Raw genomic sequence first — 15,883 nt, forward strand, 5'->3', positions numbered from 1 at the left:
TGTTGAGTATGAAGTCATCCTGACCTCGAAATGTGGTAGCAACAATTACATTTGTAAATAAAATCAGGCAGAATGTAATTGTGCAAGGAAAATTTAAAATCTCCCTCAAAATAATAAATATGCCTTGCGCAAAATCACAAATTTATCCACTTTATTTGACTGTTGTTTGAAGATTCAGTGGTGACTGAAACTTTCTAATATTGCATTTCAGGCTTTTTAAAGATCAAAATGTGTCCAAAATTGGGTGAAACATTAATAACATTTCATCTTGGTTCTTCAGTTGGGCACAAGTCTTAAAAGTCACAATCATTTTGCTGCTAAAACCAGCAACTGAAATTAATTATCGAGTTTTGTACAGAACCCTAAATGAACGAAACGCTTCAAAATTATTTTTAAAATGTAATTTTATAATATCTTATTGAAGGAATTTAATAAGTTCTGTACCAAATAATTTGCCATTTACTTTCAAAACAGTTACTTCAGCTGCTAAAGGTTAGCAAAATGCCGTCAACCCTGCAATTCTGATCAAGGAAATAATGTGATTTCAAAACTAGTACTGATACTTGAATTAAAATCACCAAAAAAGTAGCATATACATTTCCAATAAAGAACACAAATGAATCCCATGTCAAATTGGAACATACTTATCCAGATTTTGCAGTCAGTGATGAATGAACAGTACGCTCTGTTGATCTTGAAGAAAGCGACCTACAAAGATTTAGCAAGATATGCAATTTTGACTTCCCCCATTACAGTAACAATTTCATTTCGTCAACCAACTATAGGGACTTCTGGTGTCCAGAAACAGTGAAGTCATCAAGCATACAGAATAGCCAACAAACTTGGAAGATAAGAGCACAGATTAAACTTTGCATTTCAAACATTTTACAAAGAACAAATTAAATTTGAAGCATACATGAATGATAAATATTTATTTAATTATTTACAATTTAATAAAATAAAAATTGGGTTTTTACAATTTCAAAAATGGACTTTTAATCAGGAAGGACTAACACTAGAATTCTACAATTAGTTTTTCAAGAGTAGAGAATTTTGAAAATCTCAATTACATCTCATTCAACAAGGCACATTTATAATTTTTTAAAAATACAGTAATAGTGAAATAGGGAAATATTAATACCCAGGCCAAAATCATTAGTTTCTGTGTTGATTGCAATTGTGAAGACTGCAGACATGCATCCTGTTGAATGGTAGGCTATCGCTGATAGCAACTGAAAATTCTGTGTTGAGCTGCAAGTGGATGCCAGTTTCATGGAGTAAGTGACAACAAATCTTGGCAGTCTTACCATCATTACAATTTCAAAACCTGGACCTTTACTTTGTTTCATTAAACCACTGGAAAATGTTATTTATTCTATTGCTGTATTTAGATTCAGCTATGTGTCAATCCAGTTGATTGTGTGTGTGAATACATGTTCACTTACAGTCTTCCAGACCATTTTAATGTTTCGACTCCCACCAAATCCAATGGGCTCAATCTCTCCAAACTAAACATTAGTTTCTCTCAGTTGGGGGTGAAAAAACAATTTTATCCCAGTAAGAAGCTATTTTTGTTAAAATATACTTTCAACATATCAATCATATTTTGAAATTTGGAACCAAATTGAAAAAAAAAGCTCTTTAAGCCAATTTTTAAACTAAAATATGGAAATGATGTGCAGGAGAAGCTCACTCATTTAGAAAGAAATATTTATAGAATGTTAAGGCTCACTCAGGGAAAACAAAATCCAGAGATCAATATTCAAGCAAGCGTTTAAAGATACTTTTAACCAACCTGTTCAGACACACTAAGACATACCTCTGGAGCAGGTTGAACTCCAACCCAGACCTCTTTGCTCACTACCATTGCACCACAACAGCCCAGCAATCTCATGTACTGTGAAATCAGCCACAGATAATACTCATTCAGCCCCATTTAGAACATCTGCAATAAACCAATTCTCACTGGGTAAGCTAAAGCAAATGACAAAAAAACTTGTCTTACAAGTTCTAGACTTATGTAATTTACGTAAGCCTCTTGATTCTTGTCAAACTATCTGATTCAAATAGTCTCTCCAGATAAGAGAACGCTCAGGCCTTTCATCAGACCTCAATCAAATGTTTTTCTAGCTTTCCAATCTGTGATGCAAGAGGTTTTTGGCTAGGTATCAATCGTTTTAAAGAGCTTTTCTATTCAGTAATTTGACAATTACAACTTGATCAGGTTGTGCTTTAACTTCATATTTTGTCAATTTCCTGAATGATTTCCACCGTAGCACTCATATCAAATTGTTCCCTGTATGAGATAGTTGTTCAAGTCAGAATAAATCTGCAGTGATTTCCAAAGGACTACTGTTTGAAAATATCCTGCTTTTCAATTTAAAAAGTGGATAGAAAATACATGACAAAGAGGGTTGAGAGTATTTGTCTTATTTTGCTCACTTAATCTGTTACGTATTTTTCTTGCTCCAAAACAAACCCCCAACCACTTGTTGCATAATTTATAATTTTGTAACATCCTATCGTACACTGACTGAATTAGCATTTATTGCACTAGGTGGCAGTCTATTCCATAAATGCATGATTGACTGTAGATTCTAGTCTTCACAGTTGGTTCACATCCGATCCATGTAACCATAATTTTGCTGAAGTTTACATGAAATGAATGAGTCATGTACTAAGCCACATTCCCCTTACTTAATGTTCTTAGAATAGCTCCATTCAGTTCCAGTTCTGTTTTCCATAGTTTTATTTTAATGTTTTGTGACAGTGTGATTTTAGCAGTGCACATTATTTCTCTGTGTTACTTGTATGAAATATTGCATTCGAGTGGTATTAAGGTCAATAGCGTTGATAAATGAGCAATAAAGGGATGCTGAAAATTGTTGAGTTTAATTACCATGACTTAATGTTTGGTTTTTAATGCTAAAGTTAACGGTATATAGAGCAAAGCAGACCAATGGATAGTTATCTCATTTGCCACATTCAAAATAATTGACTGGATTAGCATCCAAAAGAAGCTGGTCAGAAACTCCCAGGATTCCATCGATAACAGTTTCCAAATGCATGACATTGGGTAGGAGGCACATGAGAATTAAATTACAAGCAAGTTCCCCTTCCAATCATACATTATCCTGATAAGGCACGGTCATGTCATTCTTTCACTAACACTGGATCAAAATCATGGATCTCTCTCTCCAACAGCAATGTCTGTATATGTCTACACCACATGAAATGCATGAGTTCATGATGGTGGTGAACTATCTCGAAGTTAGGGGTGGTCAATAAAAGTGCGGCCTTGTCAATGACACTTAAGTCTAATGGGAAAAGTAGCCATTTTGACAGAGAAGTTTCTAAAAAGTACTTCTGGCATTAAATTAAAAACAATGATTTACTATTGGCCATTAAGGAAACATAATCGAAGAAACTGATGGAGAACACAATTTATAGAAAACTTGATGGTTTTAAATTACATTAAACTTGAGAGGACAAATGAACCTGCAGCTTTTTTAATCATTGAACAAAACTGCCGATGAGGATCTTTCACTTCCAAGTTTCCACTGGTGCTTCCTTTCATAATGATTTTAAAAATAATTATGTATAACATTAGAAAATCCCAGTTCCTGGTTTTGATAATTTAACACTGAAATGAAGCTCTAATATCATATGAGGTAGCACAAACTAGTAGCATGTTCACTGTGAATTTTTGTTTAAATATAAAAGTTATCATGTAAGCAGTTCAATTTTTTTAAGTGCTGAATTCATTTTTAATCAAAGGAAAATTGAAGAAAACACAATTCTATCAAATCAATATCACTGCCAGTTCCAAGCATTTAATAGGTGCAATGCAATCTTTCAGCAAATCTGACATATGTACACATGCCTGAATGTGAAAAGGTGGATAAAAAAAACTTTACACTTTCTTTTGCAAGGTCTGGGATTAAAGAAACTAATAACATCGAAAATTTGTGATCACTTTAGAATTAGATTTTTGGACCAATCATAAAATTATTTTAACATAGTTAGTACTGCTGCCTCACAGAATTAGGGACCCAGGTTCGATTCTCACCTCGGGTGACTGTCTGTGTGGAGTTTGCACATTCTCCCTGTGTCTGTGTGGGTTTCCTCCAGGTGCTCTGGTTTCCTCCCACAATCCAAAAGATGTGCAGGTTAGGTGAATTGGCCAAGCTAAATTGCCCATAGTATTAGGTGCATTAGTCAGAGGGAAAATGGGTCTGGGTGGGTTACTCTTCGGAGGGTCGGTGTGGACTTGTTGGGCTGAATGGCCTGTTTCCACACTGTAGGGAATCTAATCTAATCTAATCTAATCAAAAATTCAAAACCTGCATTTGAGGTTATTCTTTCTTAAACTAATATGAATACACAATAAATAAGTTAACCTTCCAATGGATATCTTACTTTTGTCCTTTTGTTAATCAATTCTTTCAAAGAGCAACTTTTATTTTGGGGTAATGTGCCCATTAGTCACTTCCCTTGTTCATTTCCAGAATGCCACAGCACAGCTGCCAATGTTGTAATGGTACACTTTTAAATAGTTTGGAAAATAGTCTTCTACTGTAATTAAACTTTACTGTCATTCTACATTCTGGGTGTAAAAGTGTTCCAACTTTTCTCAAGTTTACTTATGATTGTGTGGAATATTTTAAACATCATCTTAAATGAGTTAACAACTTTGCTACTTATGAGGAGTTTATGCAGATGTTAACCAATAAGCTAAAAATCACAAACCAAACTAAACCGAATGCTGCCATGTTTAAGGAAATACTCAGTTGTCAAAAGTAATTTATTGGCCAAGTCAATAAACTGTTCAACAAAAACAAAACAATAAGCAATAAAAATAAAAATGCTGGAGAAGTTCAGCAGTTCTGGCAGCAGCTTTTGTAGAGAGAAACCGATTTTATGTTTCAAGTCCTCCCAAACCTTCTTCAGAAATTTCAAAAATGAATTCTTCATTTCAATGTTAGCAGTTCAGAAACATACTTTGAATGCTTTCTCACTGGCTAGATCACTCTTTTATATTAAATCTCAATTAGACATATATAGTGCGAAAGAAAACAATTCACAAAACCAATGGGGAAGATTAAAAGATCTGACAAATTTGAAATAATTTGATTATTTGTAAAATGTTTTGTTCCGGTCTAAACCAAGTAGCTCAAGACCAGCAGAATGTCATGATTATATCCCAAGTAAAATTTTTTTGCTTATGAATTATCTGATGAGCTCCAAGCACCTGGATGTTCAGCAGGAGCACCACCAGAGTACCTCAGTTTTGCTGAGCAGATTAACTAAATGAGCTAATCACAGTCAAATCATACAAGTACAGAGGAACCTTGATTATCCGGCATTGGATTATCCAGTAAGATCACAAGGTCCCGACGCTTGGCTAAACTATGTTATTCAGCATTCAATTGACTGAATGAAATCCTGCCCGCCTGTGTTCTTGAGATAATAGAGATTCCTCTGGACTCGGACAATTGATGTTGTCTAGTTATAGCAAAAGAATAATATAAGCTGCCACTGGTGAATTCACGAAATGATGGTTCTCTTTGTTTAGAGAAAGAACGAGTATTAGTTCTTGGTATCTGGGTTGCGCAAACAATTTAAAATGCTACTTTCTTTCAAAGCTTGCAAGTTTGAAATATCTTCTGCAATGACAGGAACATTTGTCGCTTGGTTGTCATCCATAGATTCACTCTCCCAGTCAGATAAGGAGCAAAGAAGAGCATCATTTTCATAAGTAGGAAAAAAATACCTAAAACAGAAACAACATGATTGCATGAATTAACATTAAACCAAGATGTGCAAAATTAACAACTGTGAACGATATATGGTGAACAAAGTAGTTTTTTCAAAGGTATTGAATGTAAACCAATTTTGAAATTCTATGAAATAACTTAGGAAGGAGGCGAATGTTGTTCCTCTGTTCAAGAAGGGGAATAGGGAAATCCCTGGGAATTACAGACTCGTCAGTCTTATATCTGTGGTAAGCAAGGTACAGGAAAGGACTCAGAGATAGAATTTATGACTATTTGGACAAACATAGTTTGATTAAAGATAGTCAGCATGGCTTTGCTTTGTGAGGGCTTTATGGAGTTCTTTGAGGATGTGACGAGACAAGTTGATGAAGGTCGATCAGTGGATATGGTGTATGTGGATTTCAGTAAGGCAGTTGATAAGATTCCCCATGGAAGGCTCATTCAGCAAGTTAGGAGTTATGGGATAGAGGGAAATATGGCTGTCTGGATACAGTATTGGCAGGCCAAACGACGACAGCGAGTGGTAGTGGATGGAAAGTACTCCACCTGGAGTTTGATAGCCAGTGGTGTCCCGCAGGGATCTGTTCTTGGGCCTCTGCTCTTTGCAGTTTTTATAAATTACTTGGATGAAAAAGTGGAAGAGTGGGTTAGTAGGTTTGCCGATGACACAAAGGTCGGTGGTGCTGTAGATAGTGTAGATATCCATAGATCCTTAAAGTTACCACCAAAGTTTGATCGGGTTGTTAAAAGGGCGTATTGTGTTTTGGGTTTTGTTAACAGGGGGATTGAGTTTAAGAGCTATGAGGTCTTTCTGCAGCTCTATAAAACCCTGGTTAAACCACTCTTGGAATAGTGTGTCCAGTTCTGGTCGCCTCATTGTAGGAGGATTTGGATGCATCAGAGAGGATGCAGAGGAGACTTACTAGGATACTGTCTGGATTGGAGGGCTTTCTTGATGAACAGAGGCTGAGTGAGCTAGGGTTTTTCACACTGAAGAGGAGGAGGAGGAGGAAGAGTGACTTGATACAGGTGTAAAAAGTAGTCAGAGGCATAGATAATGAGAGTACATAGCCAGAGACCTTTCCCCAGAGCAGAAGTGGCTGGGATGAGGGGTCATAATTTTATGGTGATTGGAGGAAGGTATAGGGGGAGATGTCAAAGTTGGGTTCTTTACACAGAGTGGTGAGTGCATGGAATGCACTGTCAGCAGTGGTAGTAGAGTCAGAGATGTTAGGGACACTTAAGCGACTGCTGGATGAGCACATGAACGACAGTAAATGGAAGTATGTGTAAGTTAGGTTGATCTTAGATTAAGTGCTCGGCATAACATTATGGGCTGTACTGTTCCATGTTCTAACATCTATGAGAGTCTGTCACCACTGTAGCGATACATCTTAACTTGTATCATTTGGAAGTAGTTCAATACTTAACATATAAAATATACACATAGCTGTAAAACATGAGGCATGAAATGTTCAGTTTAATTTATTATAGCTAATTTGCCTTCATTGCTGAGTTTATTTATTCATGAAGTTAATGAATAACTGAAACATCACAGCAACAAGAAAATTAGTACAAAACTCTTGGATTATTTGAATACAATCAAGTCACTGGAGCATTCCTTCAATTTAACCATTCTGTAAGAACAGTGCCCTGAATGGGAATTGATTTCTTTCTTGTTTTATTCTGCTGGACATGACTTGTGTGGAAGAACAAATATCTTATGATTACATGCCCTAAAAAAAGTACTTAGAAATCCTCCACCTTTTACATGAAATTGTCAAATGCTAACTTCAAATTTTTGTAAGCTATTAGAAAGACATGTACTTTTCTCTAAGGATTCTGATACATTGGTCGGAATTGTCTTGGGTCAGATCCGTCATAGAGTCATAGAGATGTACAGCATGGAAACAGACCCTACGGTCCAACCCGTCCATGCCGACCAAATATCCCAACCCAATCTAGTCCCACCTGCCAGCACCCGGCCCATATCCCTCCAAACCCTTCCTATTCATATACCCATCCAAATGCCTTTTAAATGTTGCAATTGTACCAGCCTCCACCACTTCCTCTGGCAGCTCATTCCATACACGCACTACCCTCTGTGTGAAAAGGTTGCCCCTTAGGTCTCTTTTATATCTTTTCCTTCTCACCCTAAACCTATGCCCTCTAGTTCTGGACTACCTGACCCCAGGAAAAAGACTTTGTCTATTTACCCTATCCATGCCCCTCATAATTTTGTAAACCTCTATAAGGTCACCCCTCAGCCTCCGACGCTTCAGGGCAAACAGCCCCAGCCTGTTCAGCCTCTCCCTATAGCTCAAATCCTCCAACCCTGGCAACATCCTTGTAAATCTTTTCTGAACCCTTTCAAGTTTCACAACATCTTTCCTATAGGAAGGAGACCAGAACTGCATGCAATATTCCAACAGTGGCCTAACCAAAGTCCTGTACAGCTGCAACATGACCTCCCAACTCCTGTACTCAATACTCTGACTAATAAAAGAAAGCATACCAAACGCCTTCTTCACTATCCTATCTACCTGCGACTCCACTTTCAAGGAGCTAGGAACCTGCATTCCAAGGTCTCTTTGTTCAGCAACACTGCCTAGGACCTTACCATTAAGTGTTTAAGTCCTGCTAAGATTTGCCTTCCCAAAATGCAGCACCTCGCATTTATCTGAATTAAACTCCATCTGCCACTTCTCAGCCCATTGGCCCATCTGGTGAAGATCCTGTTGTAATCGGAGGTATCCCTCTTCGCTGTCCACTACACCCCCAATTTTGGTGTCATCTGCAAACTTACTAACTGTACCTCTTATGCTCGCATCCAAATCATTTATGTAAATGACAAAAAGTAGTGGACCCAGCACCGATCCTTGTGGCACTCCACTGGTCACAGGCCTCCAGTCTGAAAAACAACCCTCCACCACCACCCTCTGTCTTCTACCTTTGAACCAGTTCTGTATCCAAATGGCCAGTTCTCCCTGTATTCCATGAGATTTAACTTTGCTAATCAGTCTCTCATGGGAACCTTGTCGAACACCTTACTGAAGGGCAGCACAGTGGCTAGCACTACTGCCTCACAGTACCAGAGTCATAGGTTCAATTCCAGCCTTGAGTGACTGTCTGTGTGGAGTTTGCACGTTCTCCTTGTGTCTGTGTGGGTTTCCTCTGGGTGCTCCGGTTTCCTCCCACATTCCAAAGACGTGCAGGTCAGGTGAATTGGCAAAGCTAAATTGCCCATATTGTTAGGTGCATTAGTCAGAGGAAAATGGGTCTGGGTGGTTACTCTTCTGAGGGTCGGTGTGGATTTGTCGGGCCAAAGGATTTGTTTCCACACTGTAGAGAATCTAACATAGATCACATCTACCACTCTACCCTCATCAATCCTCTTTGTTACTACTTCAAAAAACTCAAATCAAGTTTGTGAGTCATGATTTCCCATGCACAAAGCCATGTTGACTATCCCTAATCAATCCTTGCCTTTCCAAATACATGTGCATCCTGTCCCTCAGGATTCCCTCCAACAACTGCCCACCACCGACATCAGGCTTATTGGTCTGTAGTTCCCTGGCTTGTCCTTTACACCCTTCTTAAACAGTGGCATCATGTTAACCAACCTCCAGCCTTCCGGCACCTCACCTGTGACTATCGATGATACAAATATCTCAGCAAGAGGCCCAGTAATCACTTCTCTAGCTTCCCACAGAGTTCTAGGGTATACCTGATCAAGTCCTGGGGATTTATCCACCTTTACCTGTTTCAAGACATCCAGCACTTCCTTCTCTGTTATCTGGACATTTTACAAGGTGTCACCATTTATTTCCCTACAGTCTATATCTTCCATATCCTTTTCCACAGTAAATACTCATTTAGTATCTCCCCCATTTTCTGTGGCTCCACTCAAAGGTCCCCTTGCTGATCTCTGAGGGGCTCTAATCTCTCCCTAGTTACCCTTTTGTCCTTAATATATTTGTAAAAACCCTTTGGATTTTCCTTAATTCTATTTGCCAAAGCTATCTCATGTCCCCTTTTTGCCCTCCTGATTTCCCTGTTAAGTATACTCCTACTTCCTTTATACTCTTCTTAGGATTCACTTGATCTATCCTGTTTGTATCTGGTATATGCTACCTTCTTTTTCTTAACTAACCCTCAATTTCTTTAGTCATCCAGCATTCCCTATACCTACCAGCCTTTCCTTTCATCCTAACAGGAATATCCTTTCTCTGGATTCTCATGATCTCATTTCTGATGGTTTCCCATTTTCCAGCCGTCCCTTTACCTGCAAACATCTGCCCCCAAACAGCTTTCGAAAGTCGGCTGTCAAAATTGGCCTTTCTCCAATTTAGAACTTCAACTGTTAAATCTGGTCTATCCTTTTCCATCACTATTTTAAATCTAATAGACTTATGGTCGCTGGTCCCAAAGTGCTCCCCCACTGACACCTCAATCACCTGCCTTGCCGTATTTCCCAAGAGTAGGTCAAGTTTGGCACCTTCTCTAGTAGGTACATCCATATACTGAAATAGAAAATTTCTTGTACACACTTAAATTCCTCTCCATCTAAACCCTTAACACTATGGCAGTTCCAGTCTATGTTTGGAAAGTTAAAAGCCCCTACCATAACCACCCTATTATTCTTACAGATAGCTGAGACCGCCTGACAAGTTTGTTTCTCAAATTTCCCTCTAACTATTAGGGAGTCTATAATACAATCCCAATAAGGTGATCATCCCTTTCTTATTTCTCAGTTCCATCCAAATAACTTCCTGTCTTGTTTACTTTCTAATCCAAATCCAGGCCTTTCAAGTGATCATTCAGCATTAGCCTCAATCACGAAAGTCTTAAGTACTACCCCAAAGTTTACAGGGCTAACTATAATTATAATTTTCACTTCTCCTGTTTTTCGAATTGTTACTCCACAATGTTTTCTACTACTTCCTCTTTATCACAATTCTTAGTTTCCAATTTGGACCACATCTCATTTCTGGGTTAAATTGTAGTTTTACAATACTCTAGATTGAGTTACAGTTGATGTGCAAGGATGAGTATGAAAGCAGATCATCTGGTCTTTCCACTTTTTCTTCATGCTATTCTTGAATGACTTGTTCAGAGGGACATCCAACAACCAAAGGCTGGTTAAACCAACTTATCATATGTTTTGCAATCGAACTTCAATAACAACATAGCCAATGCTACATAATCTGATCACATCCCAGATGTGTAGTTCCAGAACCCCTCACACTAGGAAACTTCCTTTTAACATCTTCATGATTAAGTGCCCTTAGGATTTTATTTTCAATCAAGTCACCCCGGATTCTTCTGAACTCGAGGATACAGGCCTAGCCTGTCTAGCCTTTCCTCATAAGGTAATCTACATGGTGCACAAGATGCGGTTTCACTAACACCTTGGTGGGGAAGGCTTAAGGGTCCGCATGGCCGACTGATTGGTTCTGATTTCTTATGTTGTTATTTTTAAAATTTTAAAAATTATTTGTTACAAAATTTAGTTAGTATAATTTTGGTTTGTTTGGTCACAATGCCAAATTGTTTCCTGTCACACACGTTTCCTGTCACACAGGTGGGCGGCACGGTGGCACAGTGCTGCCTCACAGTGCCAGAGACCCGGGTTCAATTCCCGACTCAGGCGACTGACTGTGTGGAGTTTGCACATTCTCCCCGTGTCTGCGTGGGTTTCCTCCGGGTGCTCCGGTTTCCTCCCACAATCCAAAGATGTGCAGGTCAGGTGAATTGGCCATGCTAAATTGCCCGTAGTGTTAGGTAAAAAGGGGTAAATGTAGGGGTATAGGTGGGTTGCGCTTCAGCGGGTCGGTGTGGACTTGTTGGGCTGAAGGGCCTGTTTCCACACTGTAAGTAATCTAATCTAAGCTAATCCAATCATCCAGGGCTGGCGCTGAAAGCTGCAATGCTTATCTTGCTTGTTTGTTTCAGGTTGATGATTCAGAGATATGAGAAGCTGAAAGTTCATTCTGGCGATTTGCCTTGCATGTTTTGCAACTTTGACTTCCAACTGTGGCCATGTTAGGCTTTGCTCATTTATTCTTAAGTGCCTGCCTATGTGGAGATTCTCCAATCTATCATGTCTTTCTCGGATACCTTGAATTGTCTAGTTGCTGCACAATTACTTGTCCACTCTGCAATCACAGGTGAGGCGATGGTCTAGTGATATTATCACTAGAGTGTTAATCCAGGGATCCAGGCAACATTCTGGGGACCCGGGTTCAAATTGCATCATAGCAGACAGTGGAATTTGAGGCAAACAAAAATCTAGAATTATGGTTCGAATGGTGACCATGAAACAACTGCCAATTGTTGGAAAAACCCATCTTGTTCACTAATGCCATCCTTACCTGATCTGAACAAAATGTGACTCCAGACCCACAGCAATGACTCTTAACTGCCCCCTGGATAATTTGAGATGGGTGATAAACACTGCCTGAGCATCCTGAATGAATTTTTAAAAAATCTCAAAGGGCTGAATCTTCCTAGAAATCAACTAAGCGTCATTTTGACGAGTTGATTAGAGGGGTGTCTCTCAGTGTGGCCTAGTGAGTTTTCTCATGCAATCTTCTCAAACTCACATCATTATCTATGCACCACTTCCTGCTCTTTGTGTACGTACCTCCCACCAAGGCTTACAATCTACCACTCTCACATGAAACATCTTCCTTTTGTTACTCTCAGCCACTGAATTGCCCCCACAGTACTAATCATGCATGGCATGTGCAGTGCCTACTCACTCACTTGGATCACCACATCGCCTGTCCCCACCAGCATGAACAGTTGTGCCAGTCATTTTCATCACACTCAATCCCTCCTTATGTTTCATTCTAGGAGAAAATTGCCTATAAATGAGAGGAGACAGCCAAGATATCGGGTGGGGTATCCAACATTTGGCTCCTCACTTCCTATGGAGTACAGGATCCTGGCTGGTGAGGACTGTGACTGTTCAAACCATGATGCCAAAACCTCCATGTCCTAACAACCAAGTGAGGAGCATTGCCCATTTGCTGTGCTACTGCCCCATTACCACCACTATGAATGCACTCTGAAGATGCGCCTTTGTTTACCCTTTGTTGGTGACACATTCTCTCTTTTGTCTCCTCCAGGTTCTAATGACATTTGCACTGTTTTGGTGGTGCTCATCAGCCCTGAAACACATTCTCTTCCTCTACCTCTGAGCAAGAAGCCACAGACTCCTTACAGGCTGCCTTTTGCACTCTCCACCAGCTCAGATACTGATGACACTTAAATGGATAGCTTGGTAAGATTACAGTCAGGAACACATGCCGGTGGACATATCACTGCCATGTTTCCACAGGTGATCAAGGAAGGAATATTACTGTTTGAGGACTGTCAGAGACCAGAAACCAATTCCAGGGAAGTTTAAGCCTATAGTTTCAGCAAATAATAACTTCATTTAAATTGTAAAAAAGATATCTTTAGGTTTTTCTTTATTGTTGAATGCACATTCAACTAGGAATAGGGCTGTTTTTCAAAATAAAGGAAAGAATTATTGCACTTTTGAAAAACAAGCTACTGAAACTCAGTGAGTGTGTTAAGACCATAAGACATAGGAGTGGAAGTAAGGCCATTCGGCCCATCGAGTCCACTCCGCCATTCATTCATGGCTGCTGGGCACTTCAACTCCACTTACCCGCATTCTCCCCGTAGCCCTTAATTCCCCGAGACAACAAGAATCTATCAATCTCTGCCTTGAAGACATTTAGCGTCCCGGCCTCCACTGCACTCTGCGGCAATGAATTCCACAGGCCCACCACTCTCTGGCTGAAGAAATGTCTCAGCACTTCTGTTCTGAATTTACCCCCTCTAATTCTAAGGCTGTGTCCACGGGTCCTAGTCTCCTCACCTAACGGAAACAATTTCCTAGCATCCACCCTTTCAAAGCCATGTATTATCTTGTACGTCTCTATTAAGTCTCCCCTTACTCTTCTAAACTCCAATGAATACAATCCCAGGATCCTCAACCGTTCCTCATATATGTTAGACCTACCATTCCAGGGATCATCCGTGTGAATCTCCGCTGGACACGTTCCAGTGCCAGTATGTCCTTCCTGAGGTGTGGGGACCAAAACTGGACACAGTACTCCAAATGGGGCCTAACCAGAGCTTTATCAAGTCTCAGTAGCACAATGGTGTTTTTTTATTCCCTCTTGAGATAAGTGACAACATTGCATTCGCTTTCTTAATTACAGACTCAACCTGCATGTTGACCTTTAGAGAATCCTCGACTAGCACTCCCAGATCCCTTTGTACTTTGGCTTTACGAATTTTCTCACCGTTTAGAGAGTAGTCTGTGCTTTTATTCTTTTTGCCAAAGTGCAAGACCTCGCATTTGTTCACGTTGAATTCCATCAGCCATTTCCTGGACCACACTCCCAAACTGTCTAGATCCTTCTGCAGCCTCCCCACTTCCTCAGTACTACCTGCCTGTCCACCTAACTTCGTATCATCGGCAAACTTCGCTAGAATGCCCCCAGTCCCTTCATCCAGATCATTAATATATAATGCGAACAGCTGTGGCCCCAACACTGAACCCTGCAGGACACTGCTCGTCACCGGCTGCCATTCCGAAAAAGAACCTTTTATCCCAACTCTCTGCCTTCTGTCAGACAGCCAATCCTCAATCCATACCAGTAGCTCACCTCGAACACCATGGGCCCTCACCTTGCTCAGCAGCCTCCCGTGTGGCACCTTATCAAAGGCCTTTTGGAAGTCTAGATAGACCACATCCACTGGGTTTCCCTGGTCTAACCTACTTGTCACCTCTTCAAAGAATACCAACAGGTTTGTCAGGCATGACCTCCCCTTACTAAATCCATGTTGACTTGTTCTAATCAGACTCTGCTCTTCTAAGAATTTAGAAACCTCATCCTTAATGATGGATTCTAGAATTTTACCAACAACCGAGGTTAGGCTAATTGGCCTATAATTTTCCATCTTTTGTCTTGATCCTTTCTTGAACAATGGGGTTACAACAGCGATCCTCCAATCATCCGGGACTTTCCGTGACTCCAGTGACTCTTGAAAGATCTCAACCAATGCCTCTGCTATTTCCTCAGCCACCTCTATCAGAACTCCAGGATGTATCCCATCGGGGCCAGGAGATTTATCAATTTTAAGACTTTTTAGCTTTTCTAGCACTATCTCTTTTGTAATGACAACCATACTCAACTCAGCCTCCTGACTCCCTTTAATTGTTGGGATATTACTCCTGTCTTCCACTGTGAAAACTGACGCAAAGTACTTGTTAAATTCTCCTACTATTTCCTTATCTCCCATCACTAGGCTTCCAGCATCAGTTTGAAGTGGCCCAATGTCTACTTTTGTCTGTCATTTGTTTCTTATGTATTGAAAGAAACTTTTACTATCATTTCTAATATTACTAGCTAGCCTACCTTCATATTTGATCCTCTCCTTTCTTATTACTCTCTTTGTTATCCTCTGTTTGTTTTTGTAGCCTTTCCAATCTTCTGATTTCCCACTGCTCTTGGCCACTTTATAGGATCTCTCTTTTTCTTTAATACATTTCCTGACTTCCTTTGTCAGCCATGGCTGTCTAATCCCTCCCTGGATAATCTATCTTTTCTTGGTGATGAACCTCTGTACAGTGTCCTTAATTATACCCACAAACTCCTGCCATTTTTGCCCTACTGTCTTCCCTGCAAGCCTCTGCTTCCAGTCTATTTTTGTCAGTTCCTCTCTCATGCCCTCGTAATCACCTTTATTTAACTGTAACACCATTACATCCGATTTTGCCTTCTCTCTTTCAAACTCCAGACTGAACTCTACCATATTATGATCGCTGCTTCCTAAGGGTTCCCTTACTTTAAGATCTTTTATAAAGTCTGGTTCATTGCAAAGCACTAGGTCCAGAATAGCCTGCTCCCTTGTGGGCTCCATGACAAGCTGTTCCAAAAAGCCATCCTGTAAGCATTCCATGAATTCCCTTTCTTTGGATCCACTGGCAACATTATTTACCCAGTCCACCTGCATATTGAAGTCTCCCATGATCACCGTGACCTTGCCTTTCTGACATGCTTTCTCTATTTCCCGGTACA

The 15,883-nt window shown here is 39.9% G+C and overlaps 1 protein-coding gene across 1 annotated transcript in view; it reads right to left on the reverse strand.

Moving 5' to 3' along the window:
• Positions 1–4,786: 4,786 nt before the first annotated feature.
• Positions 4,787–15,883, reverse strand: part of znf277 (zinc finger protein 277) — a 68,024-nt gene continuing 56,927 nt past the window's right edge. The window contains exon 12 of the mRNA XM_072552081.1: positions 4,787–5,773. Within this exon, the coding sequence (XP_072408182.1) occupies positions 5,590–5,773 (184 nt within the window). The 3' untranslated portion in view covers positions 4,787–5,589. The remainder of the gene's footprint in view (positions 5,774–15,883) is intronic.

The sequence above is a fragment of the Chiloscyllium punctatum genome, chromosome 32, assembly GCF_047496795.1.
Source record: "Chiloscyllium punctatum isolate Juve2018m chromosome 32, sChiPun1.3, whole genome shotgun sequence".
Lineage (NCBI taxonomy): Eukaryota > Metazoa > Chordata > Chondrichthyes > Orectolobiformes > Hemiscylliidae > Chiloscyllium > Chiloscyllium punctatum.